This window comes from Cucurbita moschata, unplaced genomic scaffold (assembly GCF_002738365.1).
Source record: "Cucurbita moschata cultivar Rifu unplaced genomic scaffold, Cmos_1.0 Cmo_Scf00019, whole genome shotgun sequence".
Classification (NCBI taxonomy): Eukaryota; Viridiplantae; Streptophyta; class Magnoliopsida; order Cucurbitales; family Cucurbitaceae; genus Cucurbita; species Cucurbita moschata.
In genome coordinates, this window is record NW_019268535.1 from 2,063,445 (window position 1) to 2,079,864 (window position 16,420).

At 38.4% G+C, this 16,420-nt stretch overlaps 2 protein-coding genes across 5 annotated transcripts; both read right to left on the reverse strand.

Annotated features, from left to right (window-relative positions):
• Positions 1–4,309: 4,309 nt before the first annotated feature.
• LOC111457210 (sugar carrier protein C-like) lies at positions 4,310–11,386 on the reverse strand. Of its 3 annotated transcripts, XM_023099391.1 has the most exons (4): positions 11,209–11,362; positions 10,797–11,119; positions 5,470–6,099; positions 4,310–4,815 (listed from the first exon to the last, which is right to left on the reverse strand). In XM_023099391.1, exons 1-4 carry the CDS (start codon positions 11,339–11,341, stop codon positions 4,336–4,338), a joined length of 1,566 nt encoding a protein of 521 aa, XP_022955159.1. In that variant the 5' UTR covers positions 11,342–11,362; the 3' UTR covers positions 4,310–4,335. The 3 variants fall into 3 exon arrangements, with proteins under 3 accessions (XP_022955159.1, XP_022955161.1, XP_022955160.1); XM_023099393.1 differs by lacking the exons at positions 4,310–4,815; positions 5,470–6,099 and adding an exon at positions 8,816–10,215 and having other exon boundaries at positions 11,209–11,386; XM_023099392.1 differs by lacking the exons at positions 4,310–4,815; positions 5,470–6,099 and adding an exon at positions 8,816–10,224 and having other exon boundaries at positions 11,209–11,386.
• Positions 11,387–13,686: 2,300 nt separating this feature from the next.
• LOC111457208 lies at positions 13,687–16,164 on the reverse strand. Of its 2 annotated transcripts, XM_023099390.1 has the most exons (2): positions 14,472–16,164; positions 13,687–13,967 (listed from the first exon to the last, which is right to left on the reverse strand). In XM_023099390.1, the coding sequence occupies exons 1-2, from the start codon at positions 16,015–16,017 to the stop codon at positions 13,954–13,956; spliced, it is 1,560 nt and encodes a 519-aa protein (XP_022955158.1). In that variant the 5' UTR covers positions 16,018–16,164; the 3' UTR covers positions 13,687–13,953. The 2 variants fall into 2 exon arrangements, with proteins under 2 accessions (XP_022955158.1, XP_022955157.1); XM_023099389.1 differs by having other exon boundaries at positions 13,687–16,164.
• Positions 16,165–16,420: the final 256 nt, after the last annotated feature.

Sequence of the window (16,420 nt, forward strand, 5' to 3'; positions counted from 1 at the left end):
AAAAAAAAAAAAAAAATGAGAAATTCTATTACTAGTCTTGTCGCTCTATTTACACGTCACAGTATAAACCCTAAACCCTAATAAATATAGTACCTTTTATTTATATATACTTATAATTTTCTTGGGTAAGAGTCCATTTTGTTAAATTTAAATTTTTTAAAGAAAATTAACGAATCTATCGACCAGCACATCCATTTGCACGTTATAACATAAATAACGAAAAAAAAAAGATATCAAATAATATTTTTGAGACATAATTGAAACCTAAGACAAATAATTGATTTTTTCTCAATACAAAAATTGTACTTACCACCAATTTAAAAACACTAATTATTTTTAAAAAACGCATTTAATTCCAATTAGTTTAAATTATTATGAAGCAATAATGAAATATATAATAATTGGAAGATAAATAAAAAAATAAAAAAAATTATGATGACGTAAGAGAAATACAAGGCCAGACTGTCGGTATGATAAACCGCGAAAAGGTCAAAGTCAACTTAAACCGGGGACCCCATAGCTGTCCCACACTATTTTCATTTATTTTTATTAATAGAAATTAATATTTTTCAACGCCATAATTTCCTATTCCTCTTAGTATCTTAAATATTAATAAATAAGAATACCCATAAGTCATCGTTCATCTGAGCTGGTCTTTATAAGGACGTAGTTTAAACCAAAAATAAGGAAAGACTAGAGTGAGATTTGTCCTATATAGATAAATGGGGTCGGGGTTCGAGTTTTCTATCTGAATTATATGCTATCCAAGTTTTGGTTGTTGTTTAGTTTTCAACTCATTTACTCGCTCACGTTTTAGAAAATATTTTGTAGGATCTCATATCAGTGGGAGAGAGAACGAAACATTCATTATACGCATGTGGAAACCTCTCCCTAGTGTATGCGTTTTAAAATCATGAGACTGACAACGGTGCGTAACCGGCCAAAAGGGACAATATCTGCTAGTGGTGAACTTAGGTTGTTAAGATGGTATCAGAGCCAGCCAGACATCAAGTGGTGTGCCTGCGAGGACGCTGGGTTCACAAAGGGGGTGGATTGTGAGATCCCACATCGGTTGAAGAGGAGAACAAATCATTTTTTATAAGGTATGGTAACCTACCCCTAGCAAACATGTTTTAAAACTGTGATACTGAATTCTTTATAAACATGTGAAATACTGAAACCTCTCCTTGATAGACACGTTTTAAAATCGGGAGACTGACGACGATACGTAACAGGCTAAAGCGGACAATATCTGCTATCCGTGAACTTAGGCTGTTATAGATGATATAAGAGTGAGGACAATAGGTCTACAAAGGGGGTGGATTGTGAGATCCACATCGGTTGAACATAGGAACAAAACATTTTTTATAAGGTGTGGTAACCTACCCTTAGCAGACGTGTTTTAAAACCGTGATACTGAATTCTTTATAAACGTGTGAAAGACTGAATTCTTTATAATGGTGTGGAAACCTCTCCCTGACAAACATGTCTTAAAATCGTGAGATTGAGCGTGATATGTAATGCGTCAAAGCTATTATAAGGTGTGGAAACCTCTTCTAACAGACATGTTTCACGACAACGATATGTAACGGGTGAAAGTGGGCAATATCTACTAGCTGTGAGCTTGAGCTATTACACATTTTTTTCCGAATATCGGGATTAGAAAAAAGGGCAAATTGGGAATAATTAAATTGTGGTGAGTTGGAAAAGAAATAAATAAAAAAAAAGGATAAGAATATGGGAAGATGGTGGGTGAGGTGTTCACATGATCAAAACCTGTGATTCTGAATTGGATGAAACAATGGAAGCTGTTTCCTCAATTTGTTTACCCTAATTTTGCTTTATTTCCTCATCTGCCGCCATAATCCATTCATATTTATTTATTTATATAATTTATATTGACTTATTCAACGAAAAAAAAAAAAAAAAAAACAATTATTTTCTTGCGGAAAATGGAATTTATGGTGTGAAATTACTTTTTTGAACATGCCAATGCCAACGGACGCGGTTTCGTTCACACTCACACTTTCACACCAAAACAGAAAGTTTAATAAATTCCCATTTTCGTAATTTCCAATTTGTGTTAATCTTGTGGGCCCCCCTTCATATATTTTTGGAACCCAGCTTTTAAAACAGCTCAATTAGATAAACTCGACCCAACTTAATCTAACCTGTAGGTCGAGGATTACATTATGAAGATGAGTTGGATTAGATAAATTCATAAATTTTTTTAAAATTAAATTTAATTTCATAATATTCTCGTAATGCTTTTTAATAATGGTTCAAAATATACATGGAAAGGAAGTTGTAAATCTTAATTAAATGATTGAAAATAAAAAGATATCTGTAGGTGGCTTTTTAAGTCCGTTGTCAAATTCCAGGGCTCAACCCTAGACAGGTGGTGGAAACTACCAAGTTGGAGTACGGTAGATATGTAGAGATCGGAAAGAACACCAACGGCTAAAACACTCTGCTGGGCTGACACTAACACTGAGAGACGAAAGGTAGGGGAGTAGTTCTGTGCGTATCGACCCGTGCAGTGCTGTAGCTAACGCGTTAAGTATCCTGCCCGGAGAGTACGTTCGCAAGAATGAAACTAAAAAAAATTTGAGTGTATGACGTGAACAGCTCCATCCAAAAAAATTTACGATTGGATTGAGTTGATTAGGTTTAAGATGAAAAGTTGGTCGGAGTCTAAATAATAATAATAATAAATTAGATGAGAGAATATAATTATTTTATTTTATTTTTTGAAAAGGAAGATATTATAAATAGAAAGAAAAATATGAGAATGTTGTATTATTATATTGTATTATTGAAGTGGGGGATTGCTATGTATGTGTAGGTTTGGGCCAAGTTAGAAAGGTACATATGGGCCATGGCCTTTCAAATGAAATAAAAACTACAAAGGCTTTGGATTGAGCAATATTCTATTCATTTAGTGCATAATTAGTATAAACTTTCACATGATTCATTAATAAGATTCTATGCTTCAATGATTGACCCAATCTAATGAAAATGAGACAAGACGAACCCAACGCTCTACGTCTAATTGGTTAGTTAAGAATTAAAAGTCGGTGTCTATATCAACGAGATATACTTTTTTTTCCCTTTTTTTCAGTGATTGAATCGTCAAAACAAGTAATGTGGTTACGTCACAGGAGAATACAGGAGGTATAATAGCCCAAGTCTACCACTGGCAGTCACTAGTTGTTATTATCTTATTTGGGGCTTTCTTGTTCGGGTTTTCCCTTGAGGTTTTTAAAGAATGTTTTGTTCTCCTCTCTTAGGATCTTAGAATCCACCTCCCTTATGTTCGTTCCCCTTTCTAACCGATATGGGATCTCACAATCTACCTGCCTTATATTGTCTTCTTTAGCTTAAGCCCACCGCTAGCCGATATTGTTTTGGTTTCCACACTCTTATAAATAATAATTCGTTCATCTCTCTAACCGACCTGAGATCTCACAATTCACTTGCCTCATATTGTCTTCTTTAGTCCAAGCCCACTACTAGCCGATATTGTCTTCTTTGGGGTTTTCCCTCAAGATTTTTAATACACGTCTGCTAGGGGGAGGTTTCCACACCCTTATAAAAAAATGTTTCATTCCCCTCTCCAACCGATGTGAGATCTCACAATCTACCTCCCTTAAGAGCCCAACGTCCTCACTAACACTCATTCATCTCTCTAATTGATGTGGGATCTCGCAATCCACGCCCCACACCCAGTGTCCACCCCCATTTAAGGCCTAGCATCCTCGTTGACGCACTACCCAGTATCTAACTCTGATATCATTTGTAACAGCCCATGCCCACCACTAGCACATATTGTCCTCTTTAGACTTTCCTTTTCAAGTGGTAGATATTGTCATATTTCGACTTTCCCTTTTGAGCTTTCCCTCTGCCAAAGATAGGTTTCAATACCCTTATAAAAAATGATTCGTTTCTCTCTCCAACCGATGTGAGATTTCACACAAGTCATCATGTATCGATTCTATATAGGGTGATTATTAGAGACATGCAGATTTTGTAATCTAGGACGGAGAAGGTCTCGTTAAAATAAAAAATCATATTTATTGGTTGCAATTTGCAAGAAGATTGTAATGTAAACGAATGGTCCACTCTGTCAGACCCTATGCTGCCTGCTTCCCAATTCTCCACTACTCATCCTCCCGAAAACCCTATGTATTATATACATTTATGACAGAGATTGCAGAATCTGAATTTGAACCGCCATGGACCTGACATGAACGAATCTAATCTATCTTATTAGGGTTTATACTCACATTAATTGGCAGACTAAAGTAAGCATTGTTGAAGGCAATAATAAGCATTTTAAGCATATCCTCCTCCTCCTTTCCCCATTTCAACTCCTCTGTTCTTAGCAGGGAAATCAGTGTCATGAACAAACCTGCTCCAGTACCAATGCTTCTTCCAAACTTGGCTCATTTCTTCAATAGGAATGCCCTTTGTCTCAGGCAAGAACAAGGCTACGAAGATGGACATGACCACAACAAAGAAGGCGAAGAATATGAACAACCCAAATTTCATATGGCACAGCATTGTCAAGAACACTTGAGCTATTACGAACGTGAAGAACATGTTGACTGAAACGTTTACACTTTGAGCAGCTGAACGAATCTCTAATGGAAAGATTTCACTCGGCACAAGCCAACCTAGAGGCCCCCATGACCATGCGAACCCTGCAACATATATGCAAATGAACAACACCACCACTATGGCATACCATTTGGGCAACGTATCCGGGTTCCCACTTACTCCAAATTTTGCTCCAATGGCTGCTGCCACAACCGCCTGCAAAAACCAGACACGATCAACATTTGAACTTCACGGTCTAATATCGGTTGAGGATTGTTGAGAGGATGTCCCACGTTGGCTAATGTAAGGAATGCTCATGAATTTATAAGTAAAGAATCCATGTTCATGAGGCCTTTTGAAGAAGCCCAAAGCAAATCCACTTAGAGCTTATGCTCAAAGTAGACATATCATACCATTGCAGAGATTCGTGGTTTCTAACATAGTATTGGAGCTATACTCTTAACTTAGTCATGTCAATAGAATCCTCAAAAGTCGAACAAAAAAGTTGTTAGCCTCGAAGGTGTAGTCAAAAGTGACTCAAGTGTCGAACAAATGGTGTACTTTATTTGAGGACTCTAGAGAAGGTGTGATATCCCACATTGGCTGGGGAGGAGAACGAAACACCATTTATAAGAGTGTGAAAACCTCTCCCAGCAAGTGTTCTAAAAACCTTGAGGGGAAGCCCGTAAGGGAAAGCCCAACCCAAAGAGGACAATCTATGCTAGTGATGGGCCTGGGCCGTTACAGAAAAGTCGAGCCTCGATTAAGGGGAGACTATTCGAGGGCTCCATAGGCCTCAAGGGAGACTCTATAGTGTGCTTTCTTTGAGAGGAGGATTGTTATCATGTGTTTACAAGTAAAAGAACATACCTGACATATAAACATTTGAACTCCACCTTCAAGGAAAAGAAACCTCCGTCCCCATTTATCGACACTGTAGATCGACACAACGGTAGCGCCGACGTTAACGAAACCAGTGATCACAGCTGACATCAAAGCAGCATTGCTTTCGAACCCAATAGTGTTAAAGAGAACAGGAGCATAGAACATAATGACATTGATGCCGGTGAGTTGTTGGAAGAAGGGAATCAAGATAGCCACACTCAGATGAGGTCTATATTTTCTCTTTAAAAGATTAGCCCACGGATTCTGCACTTTCTTTGACTCATCACTGGCTGCAACAAGATCATTAAACTCTTCATCAATGTCATCAACTCCACGGATTCTTTTCAGTTGCTGTCGAGCCTGGTCGTTGCGTCCTCGCTCGATCATGGAGTTCGGAGTGTCGGGAAGAATCAACGATCCAACAGAAATTGTAAGAGCAGGCACCACCGCGCCGCCCAAACTCAAACGCCATCCCCAACCACCTTCGATCTTCACGAAGAGATAGTTCCACACATTGGCTATCAAAATCCCAATTGTAATCGACAATTGGAAACCAATATTCAGAGCTCCTCTGTATTTGTATGGAGCCGTTTCAGACAGATAGAGCGGCACAGACTGTAAAAAACACCCAAAAAAAACAGCCCATTCAATGTTGGATTTGAATTAGGATCGGAATTATGTCGAAACAAGTTGATATGAACCAAGAGACATCAATCATACAATATGCTTCAATGAAGATGTGAAGAAAAGGCTGTCAAAATTATCAAAAGATGTTTCAATTCATGCTACATTGAAGAAGAATAAAGTTTGATTGTTGTAAATTTTGGGTGGGTTATAATTTAGAGTTATTGTGTTTTAAGACTTTTTATTTAATTTCGGTTATATTTAGGCTAATTATGGCCATAAAGTGTGAATGTTACAACTTTTAGAATGCTTTCATTTTGAGGCTATATAAAGCCATCTATGTTGTATTTGTAAGGAAGACTTAGAAGATATATCAAAAGAAGCATTTGTGCTTTTCTTTAGCCAATGGCTAATTTTCTTTGCAATTCTATGTAGTTTAGATTGCATGTAGAATCATTCAAGCTCGACATGATCAATCTTGCTTGTGGAGTGATTCGAATCTCAAACAAGTGTTCTTGCGTTGAGATATTTGATCAACAAGAATCATTCAAGCTAGACATGATCGATCTTGCTTGTGGAGTGGTTCGAATCTCAAACAATGTTCTTGCCTTGAGATATTCGATCAACAAGGTAATCCGAATCTTATTCCCCTTGTAGTTGATTCCTTATCTTATCACAAGTACAAGAGCCAAATGAAAAACTTATTCCACTAAGTCTACTAGTAATTCTCCTACTTAAGTTGGTTACTTATTCTACACCAAGTCAAGTTTATAAGCTCACAATCTCCTCCGTAAACTTGACTTTGTTCGAGATTCTTCACTTCCAGCAAGTCCCGCATCTCTGCAAACTTAACTCTTGCTAAGGTCTTGGTTAGAATATCTTCACGTTGCTCTCTAGTGCATACGAACTCCACAACGATTTGTCTCTTCTCAACACACTCATGGATGAAGTCGAAGCGAGTGTTAATGTGTTTGCTGCATCCGTGAAATACTGGATTCTTCATCAGTGCAATCGCAGATTTGTCGTCGACGTAGAGAGTTTTCGACTTTAGTTCATTTCTAGTCACTTCACTCAACAAATTTCTCAGCCACAATGTTTGACACGACACTGCAGTTTCTGCCATGAACTCGGCCTCACAGGAAGATAGTGCTACAGTTTGCTGCTTCTAAGATTGCCAAGAGATCAAATTTCCGTTGAAATAAATTATCATTTATGTGATGTTTTTTCTATCGTTAATGTCTCTAGCTAAATCACTATCGGTAAAATCGACTAGTTCTTCAGAACCTCGCCCTTTTTGATACTTCAACACATAGCTTGTGATTCCCTTTGCATAGCGGAGAATGTGTTTAACCGCTTGATGATACATTATGGTGGATTTTTCTATGTACTTACTCATTATTTCAAAAGCATATGAAAGGTCTGGACGAGTATGAGCCAAGTACCTTAGACTTCCAATGATACGCCTATACTTAATGGAACTCACCAAGTTTCCTTCAGCATCTTTCCCGAGTTGTAACTTTGCTTCCATGGGATACTTGGTCAGGTTGCACTCTACTATCTTAAATTGTTGCAACAACTTCTTAGCATAGGTCGATTGCTTTAGCATGATGCAATCTTTCTTTTGGTCCACTTTAATACCAAGGTAGTACGTGAGTAACTCGAGATCAGTCATCTCAAATTCTTTCATCATTTGTTGTTTGAACACTTTGACACCTTCCACAGTTGTACTAGTGACAAACAGGTCATCAACGGACACGCCAACTATGAGTGTTTCAGTCCCATTGTTTCTTGTATACACTGCTTGTTCTTGCAAGCACTTCATAAAGTTTAGACTCTTTAAGCTTTTGTCTAGACATATGTTCCATGCCTTCGGTACTTGCCGTATACCATAGAAGCCCTTTGACAACTTGTACACTTTATGTTCTTCGGCTTTGATGACAAACCCTTCAGGTTGGGCAACAGACACTTCTTCTTGGAGGTCACCATTTAGGAATGCTGATTTGACGTCCAAGTGATGGACCTCCCACCCGTGTTGAGTTGCAAGGGCAAGAATCAACCTTACACCGTCTAGTCTGGCCACAATGCGAAAACCTCCTCAAAATCAACTCCTTGTCTTTACACGTACCCCTTCGCCACAAGTCTTGCTTTATGCTTGATGACATTTCCTTCACTATTCTTCTTCAACTTAAACACCCACTTCAAACTGATGGACTTATGTCTAAGCAGTAAGTTAGTTAATGTTCATGTCTTGTTCTTCTCAGTGGCTTCAAGCTATTTTTGCATGGCCTCCTGCCACATCGTCTCAGTTGCTGCCCCATAGTAAGGTTGTCAACTCCTCGGCCGGGAGCAACACTAACTCATCAGGATCTAATTCTTCTTCAAATGTATCCGCATAAATTTCAGCAAGAGAACATAACTTCTTTGGTCCATCCTCTGTTGTGGATCCTCCTTTGCTCTCGCCTAAGCTCCCTTGCTCTAGAGAGTCCATCATGTCTTTCGATGTCACTGGTGATGACATGTGTGGATTTGTTGGTGTTGTTGTAGAAGCACTTTCTAGATCGGTTGCATCTTCCTCTTCTTCTAGAGTTAAGACTCTGTAACAATCTACTTGTTATCGCCAACACTGCACCAATCTTACTTCTTCTCTTCGAATATGACATCCCTACTTACATAAATAGGGAAGTGGGCAGGCTGGTCTCTAATAGTATCTTGTATAGGCGGTTATGCGACTGTTTTACCTTCATCAACAAAGTTCCATTTTATGTCGAACATCTTAAAAACGAGCCAACTAACTCCACTCTACTTCGTTCTTCCGTCATTTGACCAAGATTGATAATGTTGCTCTTCAAGTTTGGGATACAGTATACATTGGTCAGTAAACGTTGGTCGCCATTCTTGCACTGGAACAAGATAGATCCTTTGCCTTGGATCGGTACAATTGATCCATCGCCAAACTTCAAGTTTTCAATAAGCTTCTCATCAAGCTCCTTGAACTTTGTTCGATCTCCGGTCATGTAGTTGTTTGCTCCGTTGTCAAGGCACCACATGTTGGTCTCCACTCGATCTTCTCATTTTGTGAGAAGATTCGCCATAACCTTTTCTTCGTTGAGCATCAACAGGTTGGGCATCTTCTCGGCCAACATCAATGCGGGCTCTTGATCTTGCATGAGTGTGAGGTTTGCCTCCTCATCTCGCTTCTTCTTGCTGCATTCTATCACATAGTGCTCATATTTTCCACAAGAGTAACACTTAATCATACTTTTTGTCCTTCCAGGGGTTGACATTGTCATAGGTTTGTGAGGTATTGCCACGACCTCCTCTGCCACCACGTCCACGGCCATGTCCACGACTACGTTCACGACCTTTGTTTTCGTTGTTATGGCTGTCGCGTCCCCTCGTACTTGAAAAAAAAGAGTCAGCCACATCATTCTTTTTTGTTCGTGCAAGCCACTCTTCATGTGTGAGTAAGAGGTGTTTTTCCTCCTCTTTGTCTTCATAGCCACGAAGTCTCTCCTCATGGACCTTTAGACGACCAACGACCTCCTCAACTGACATATTCTTGAGGTCGCCGAACTGCTCGATGGAGGTAACAATTTGCATGAATCTTGAGGGAACTGCTCGAAGGAACTTCTTGACGACGAAGATCTCCTCCACCATGTCGCCTATTGAACGGATGCCGCTGACGATTATCGTCAACTTCATGGAAAAGTCATCTATTGACTCACCGTTCTTCATGCGGATAGCCTCGAACTCACTCTTCAAGGTCTGCACCTTTGCTTCCTTGACACATACATGCATTTTTTGCAGCGTCTCCCACATTGCCTTTGCCGAATCCTTCTCTGCCAACATGAGAAGAATGTCCTCCGGAACTGCTTGGTAAATGGCGGCAAAAGCCATCCTATCCTTACTCTCCTCAATGTCACCATGCTCGATGACGTCCCACACGCCTTGTGCTTGTAAGTTGACACGCATCTTGATCAACCATGCCGTGTAGTTACTCTTTGTGAGTAACAGGTATTGGAGCATTACACTCCCCTCCTTTCCACTCTTTATCATTGTCACTTCTCCTCTGGTGACTTTGAATGGTGATGACATTTGTTTCGGATCCTGGAAGCTCTAATACCAAATGTTGGATTTGACCCACGATGAAAATTACATCGAAACAAGTACAAGAGTCAAGGAAAAACTTGAGGGGAGAGAGCTTTTTGGACCTAAGGAAACCTTAATCCCCTTTTTAATTCTCTTGTTGTGTTGTTGGGAAGAAAGCATACTTTGTTTTCTAAACTTTTACTCATTGTTAACAACTATTAAACATCTTGTTAACTAAAGCATAAAATTTAGTGAACAGCTACAAAACTTGGTCCATAATTTAGCAACTACCAATTCTACTATTGTTAGTGAGTTATTTTACTAAGTCTACCGATCATTCTCAAAGTTACTCGATAAGTGAGTAAGTGAGTTATTTATTAAGTAAAGTTCATAAACTCCATTCAAAATAGAGTAATAAGAAATATCCACTCAACTTTGAAAAAGAAAGGAAACCCATTTTTTATTTCATGATTATGACATATAAACAACATAAATTAATGGAAAAAAACAACCCCAGCTGTGTTTGTCAAAATGTTTCACCATCGCTCTCTGTTTCTAATTTGTGGGCTCAAAACAGAGTAAAAAACAGAGGAAGGTACCTGATTGGCAAAGCCGATGCCAAAACCAAGCAAAATACGGCCAATAATAAGCATCTCAACGTTCTTAGCAGCGGCATTAATGATAGCACCGGCGCAAAACAGGACACCACCGAACAACATAGACAATTTCCTCCCAAATTTACGCGTCACCGTCGACGCAACCAACGACGACAACAGCGCCGCTAAGTAAAGCGACGACGTGAACAACGTCAACGTCACGCTGTCGTATTGACAGTACTGGTTCGTCGTTTGGTTCTCGTGCTTCTTTCTGAACACCGATGGGAAGAATTTCCTCAAGAACGAGTCCATGGAAGTCACCCCACCTACACGGACCGACCCACCAACACAAAATCAACAAAAAGAAAAACCCATTTAGCTCAAAACCAATCAAATAAAACTGAGGAATCCGTACCTGAAATCCCAATATCGTAGCCGAAAATCAGACCGCCCATGGCGGCAACGACACATGTTAAAGTGACATACAGAGTAAGGTTGCCGGGATACTCTTTTTTACTGCCGCCGACGGCGATTCCGACAGCCGTCATTTTGGATCAAGCTCAAACAAGAACAAGATGAGCTAGAAATTGAACAGCAGAAGGAGAGAGAGAGTAGCGACAGGGTTGGAGTTGGAAAATATTATTAATTATAGAGTAGATGGTCAACTTCAAGCAATAAATTATTGAAAAATAATTACGAATTATCGTAAAATATTATCTTAAAATATTATCAATATTTGAGCGTAGAACGGTAATGTTAGGAATTGAAGTAAAAATCTCTCATTAATTTTATATAGCGTTACAGACTTTCTGATGTTACTTAATTTGGTATAATTAAATCAAATTTAATTCAAATAACTCAATCCAATCTAAATCTAATAATAACTCAATCAAATCTAAATCTAATAATAACATGTAAATCGAGATTAAACATATGAGTTTTATAATTTAAACATCATTTTCTTTATATCTAAGCGTTGAAATTTTGTGTTTTTTTTTTAATTATTTTTTTAAAAAAATAATAATTAATTAATTTGATGATGGGTCAATACCATAAGCTTTTAACCCTCGAATATCAAGTTCAAGTTGTGAGATCAGCTGAAACATGCAAGTTGGAGGTGACTGGAAATAGCTCGTCAACGCCTGTCGAATGGGAAATTAAATATCAGACATTCACAAGTCACTGTACATCATCAACATCCGTTAGAATGGTAGGGTTAGTTTGCAACCCTATTTTAGGATTAGTTGGGTTGATTCAACCAAAAAATTGTTAACCTACCAATCGACTCAAATTTTCCGTTTTTCAAAAATTCAATAACTCAAACTGAGAAAAAAAAAAAAAACAAACTCAATGTTCATGGTTTGAGTTAATTAATTAAAGTTGGTTAGATTACCAAGTCATATTAATATCCATATTCAATATTGTACAACAAGAAATAAAATAGCACAAGTCAAGTCGAGAAAAAGAACCAGAAATAAAATAGCATAAGTCAAGTCGAGAAATAGAACGGAATGTGATGTTTAAATGTGAGCTATATTATGTGAAGTCTTTGTGTAGGTAGGCTCCACGGATATTAAAAAATAATTTATAAATACGAAAATTAATGTGAATGAAAGGAAAATAATAGTTTTAGTTTTGATATCATATGCGATACCCAAGTGTATTGAGGTTAAAGATGTGGAAGTCAAAGAAATACAGTTTGAATTTTCTTGGTTTACTTTGAAAATGTATTAAAAGCTTAGCATATAACATTGTAATTACTTCTATTTTGTGAATACAAGTCTAAGCCTAGTTTGGTGTGGGTTATGCCTTTTCAAGTTTGAAAATTTTTCAAGTTTTTTTTTTTTTTTTTTTTGTTTGTCGGATCTAAAGTTTGTAATTATTTGTGTTAAAATAAGGTGATATTCAACTCATTCATTTAAGAGTTTTTGCTTGTTTATTCCTATAGTGATACTCAACTCAAACTTCAGTTTAGTTATGATATTTTGTTCATAGGTATATTAGTTAAGTTATGTGAGATGCTATGGTTGGAAAGGAGAACAAAACATTACTGGTGTAAAAACTTCTCTCTAGGAGAGGCGTTTTAAAACTTTGAGAGAAAATCCAGAAGAGAAAGTCCAAAAGGACAATATTTAAAATCCAGAAGAGAAAGTCCATAGAAAGTAAAGTAAACTTGAAACTCAAAAGAGGAAGTTCAAAAGGACAATATCTACTAACAGTAAACTTGAGTTTTTACAAATAGTATCAGAGCTAGGTTTTCGGGTGGTGTGCCAGCAAAGACACTGACCCCAAAGGGGGTGGAATTGGCAAGATCCCACATCTTGCGGAAAAGGAACAAGAGACAGCGAGGATGCTAGGCCTTGAAAGGGGGGGAGTGGATTGTGATATCCAACATTAGTTGGAGAAGAGAACGAAACACTCTTTATAAGAGTGTGGAAAGATTTCCTTAACCGCTCGAAAGGAAAAGCCTAAAGAGGACAACCGAAAGGAAAAACCTAAAAAGGATAATATCTGCTAGCAGTGGACTTGAGCCGTTAGAGTAGTGATGTCACAAGAGAATGCAAAGTCATCGAGTTGTTTCAACATTCCAAATTCTTATCCTAATTTTTTCAAATTTAAGCACAAAAATATCATATTTATGTGAGGGTTTCACACTCATTCATTCACACATCTATCAATCGGTTGCAATTTGCAAGAAGATTGTAATCTAAACGAATGGTCCACTGTGTCAGACCCTATGCTGCCTGCTTCCCAATTGTCCACTACTCCTCGTCCCTAAAACACTATATATTATATACATTTATGACAGAGATTGCAGAATTTGAATTTGAACCGCCATGGACCTGACATCAAGGAATCTAATCCATTTGATTAGGGTTTATAATCACATTAATTAGTATACTAAAGTAAGCATTGTTGAAGGTAAACAGAGCATCCATTCATGCAGTTACATCAATTTTTGTTGATACTATAAGAAACTGGCGAAGTCTGCCACAACAAACGGGATATAGAAAAGGAACTTACAGAAGAAAAATACAGCACGTTCACTGTCGTTTCAGGGTCAATGTCCGAAGATGGCAGATGGGCAGATGCTTGATTACAACTCCTCATCTTCCCCTCTGTTCTATTCAATGTCTTCTCTCCCCCCATGTGCCTCTCTTTAATGGATTAGCTCTTTAAGAATGATTAAATTAGAGCTATGTTCGGAATCACGAATCTTCACAATGGTATGATATTATCCACTTTTAGTACAAGCTCTCGTGACTTTGCTTTTGGTTTTTCAGTAACCCGGAGATGTATTCCTTACTTATAAACCCATGATCATTCTCTAGCTAACGTGGACTCCCTCCTAACGATCCTAATACACTCTATGTTTTTTGAGTTTTTGAAGGAACAATTATTGCGAATCAAATCAGGTATGGATTCAATAAACAATCATGTAAGAAGAAGAGATGGGTATTAACAAACAGGGAGATTAGATTCAAGTATGCCAGATTCCATTTAACAGACTACGAAATTTGTTTGTGGATAATTTCCTGATGAGCTTTTTGGCATCATAAACTTCAGATTCTGCAAGTTTTTCGATGTTTTTCATATACCCAGAATTCACAATCTTCCTTCTTCCACTACTACTTCCTGTTAATGAGTTTAATATTGAGAAGAGGAACCTTTTGTTACCTGAATTTACCTCCTCTGTGTCGAGCATTTGAAGAAGCGTCTCCACATTTCGATTGTCCTGAGCAAATCTCTTCCTGTTCTTGGGGATCATGACCATCGCTGATAGAGCCTCGGCTGCCATTTCCCGAACTTCAAACGACTTTGCACCAAGAAACTTGACGAATTCTGGCATGAAACCTCCATCCCCCATTGCTTTTTTGGCTTCCTCTGATGTCTCGCTTAGCTTTACTGCAACTTTCAGAGCTATTCCTTGAAGAGAAACATCCCCATTTCGTAAGAAATGAAGAAGGTTCTCCATGAATCCGTAGTTTATCAAGATATTTACATAATTAACTGATGAGAAACAGATGTTTTCAATTGCTTGCATCGCTGCCTCTAGGGTTTTGGATGAGGAACAAGATTTTGGATCCAAAACACGAACTAATCCCCGAATTCCACCTTCTTTAACCAGCAATTTGTTTACTGATTCATCCCCATAAGCTATGTTTTGGAGAAAAACGATGGAGTTTATCTGTACAGAGTCCTCTCTAGATCGAGAGAGCCTGATGAACGTTGAAATTGCTCCTTCTTCGATCATAAATCTCTTAATTTCTTCAACACCAACAAGATTGTTTAAAACCCCACACGCAGGACTGATCAATTCTGTTTTAGAATCAGAATTGGAGCAGATTTTTAACAGAGCTGTCACTCCGCCATGAGCAGACACAGACCAAGCATTTTCAGAATTCTCAGTGAATTTCATCAAACACCTTGTGGCTATTTTCTTCCCCACCGCACTCCCACATTCCATAACCCTAATCAATGGCGCAATTACTCCATTCCCGACTAGAACTGCTTTATAAGAATCAAATCCAGAAATTATATGAAGCACTTGCAACGCCGCTTCTTGAAGTTCCGTCTCCGGAGAACCAAGAAAATTAACTAGGAGATTCACTATCTCGCCGATTTCGATTATCACTTTCACATACTTTTCGTCTTCAGTTACAGCGGCAAGAAGATTAACGAGAGCTTGCCTCTTCAGATCTGAACAACCAACCTTCATTCTCGTTACAATATCCCTCACATAAAACCGCATATCATCCTTACAAGCTCCGAGGCCAGGCCTAGAAACGACGATAGCGAAGCCTTGCGACAAAATGCCTGCAGTATATATTTCCGAAAGCTTCTTCGCATGGCGGTCAAATTTCGCACAGATTACATCCAAATCACTTTGCATCAATAGCTTCCCACTGAAAGAGAGGTCAACACAGCGGCGAGCGAGATCGTCGCATTCCGTAACCGTTCCAATAATCTTCCGGATTAAGTCTGAGATTGCGGGAGTTTCGTCGGAATCACAGTTATCGGCCGCGATTAAGCCGGAGTTTAATTCTTCAAGCTTGTCACGGATTAATTTCCATTTGGAGGCAAATACTTTAACGGAATGAGAAAGAGATATCAAGGAAGAAATAAGTAAAATTACTTGCCGGAGACTGGGCTTGTCGAGTGCGACATCCGGTGAGTTCGTCGGGTCCGTTTCCGCAGGTCTGGGATTCCGTTCTTTTCTCATTTTAGTAGTCACTGAAAACGGAGAACAATCATTTTCCGGCGAGATGGCGGTGCAGGCCCCGGCGAAGAATCAGTTCTGTGGAAGCAAAACGGAAACTCCGCGATACAGAGCTACTTATCAAGATTGCAGGTCTGTGGTTACTACAGGCTTTCCTATGTCTTCTTTTAACAGAAAAATAAATAACTATATTTTAATTCAAAGAATTAAAAATCCAATATCATATTAATTAAGGTCAAAATTGGAAAATACTCCAAATTTCTTCTTGCACCTTAGAATTTAAAGGAAGGATTTATTATTTTTTTTCTGCTTTGACCAGTTATGTATAGCCGTTAGTCTTACGATTTTAGAGCGTCTTTGATTTTAAAGTGCCTTGGCTGATGGTGGAACGGTGGTATGTAACAGG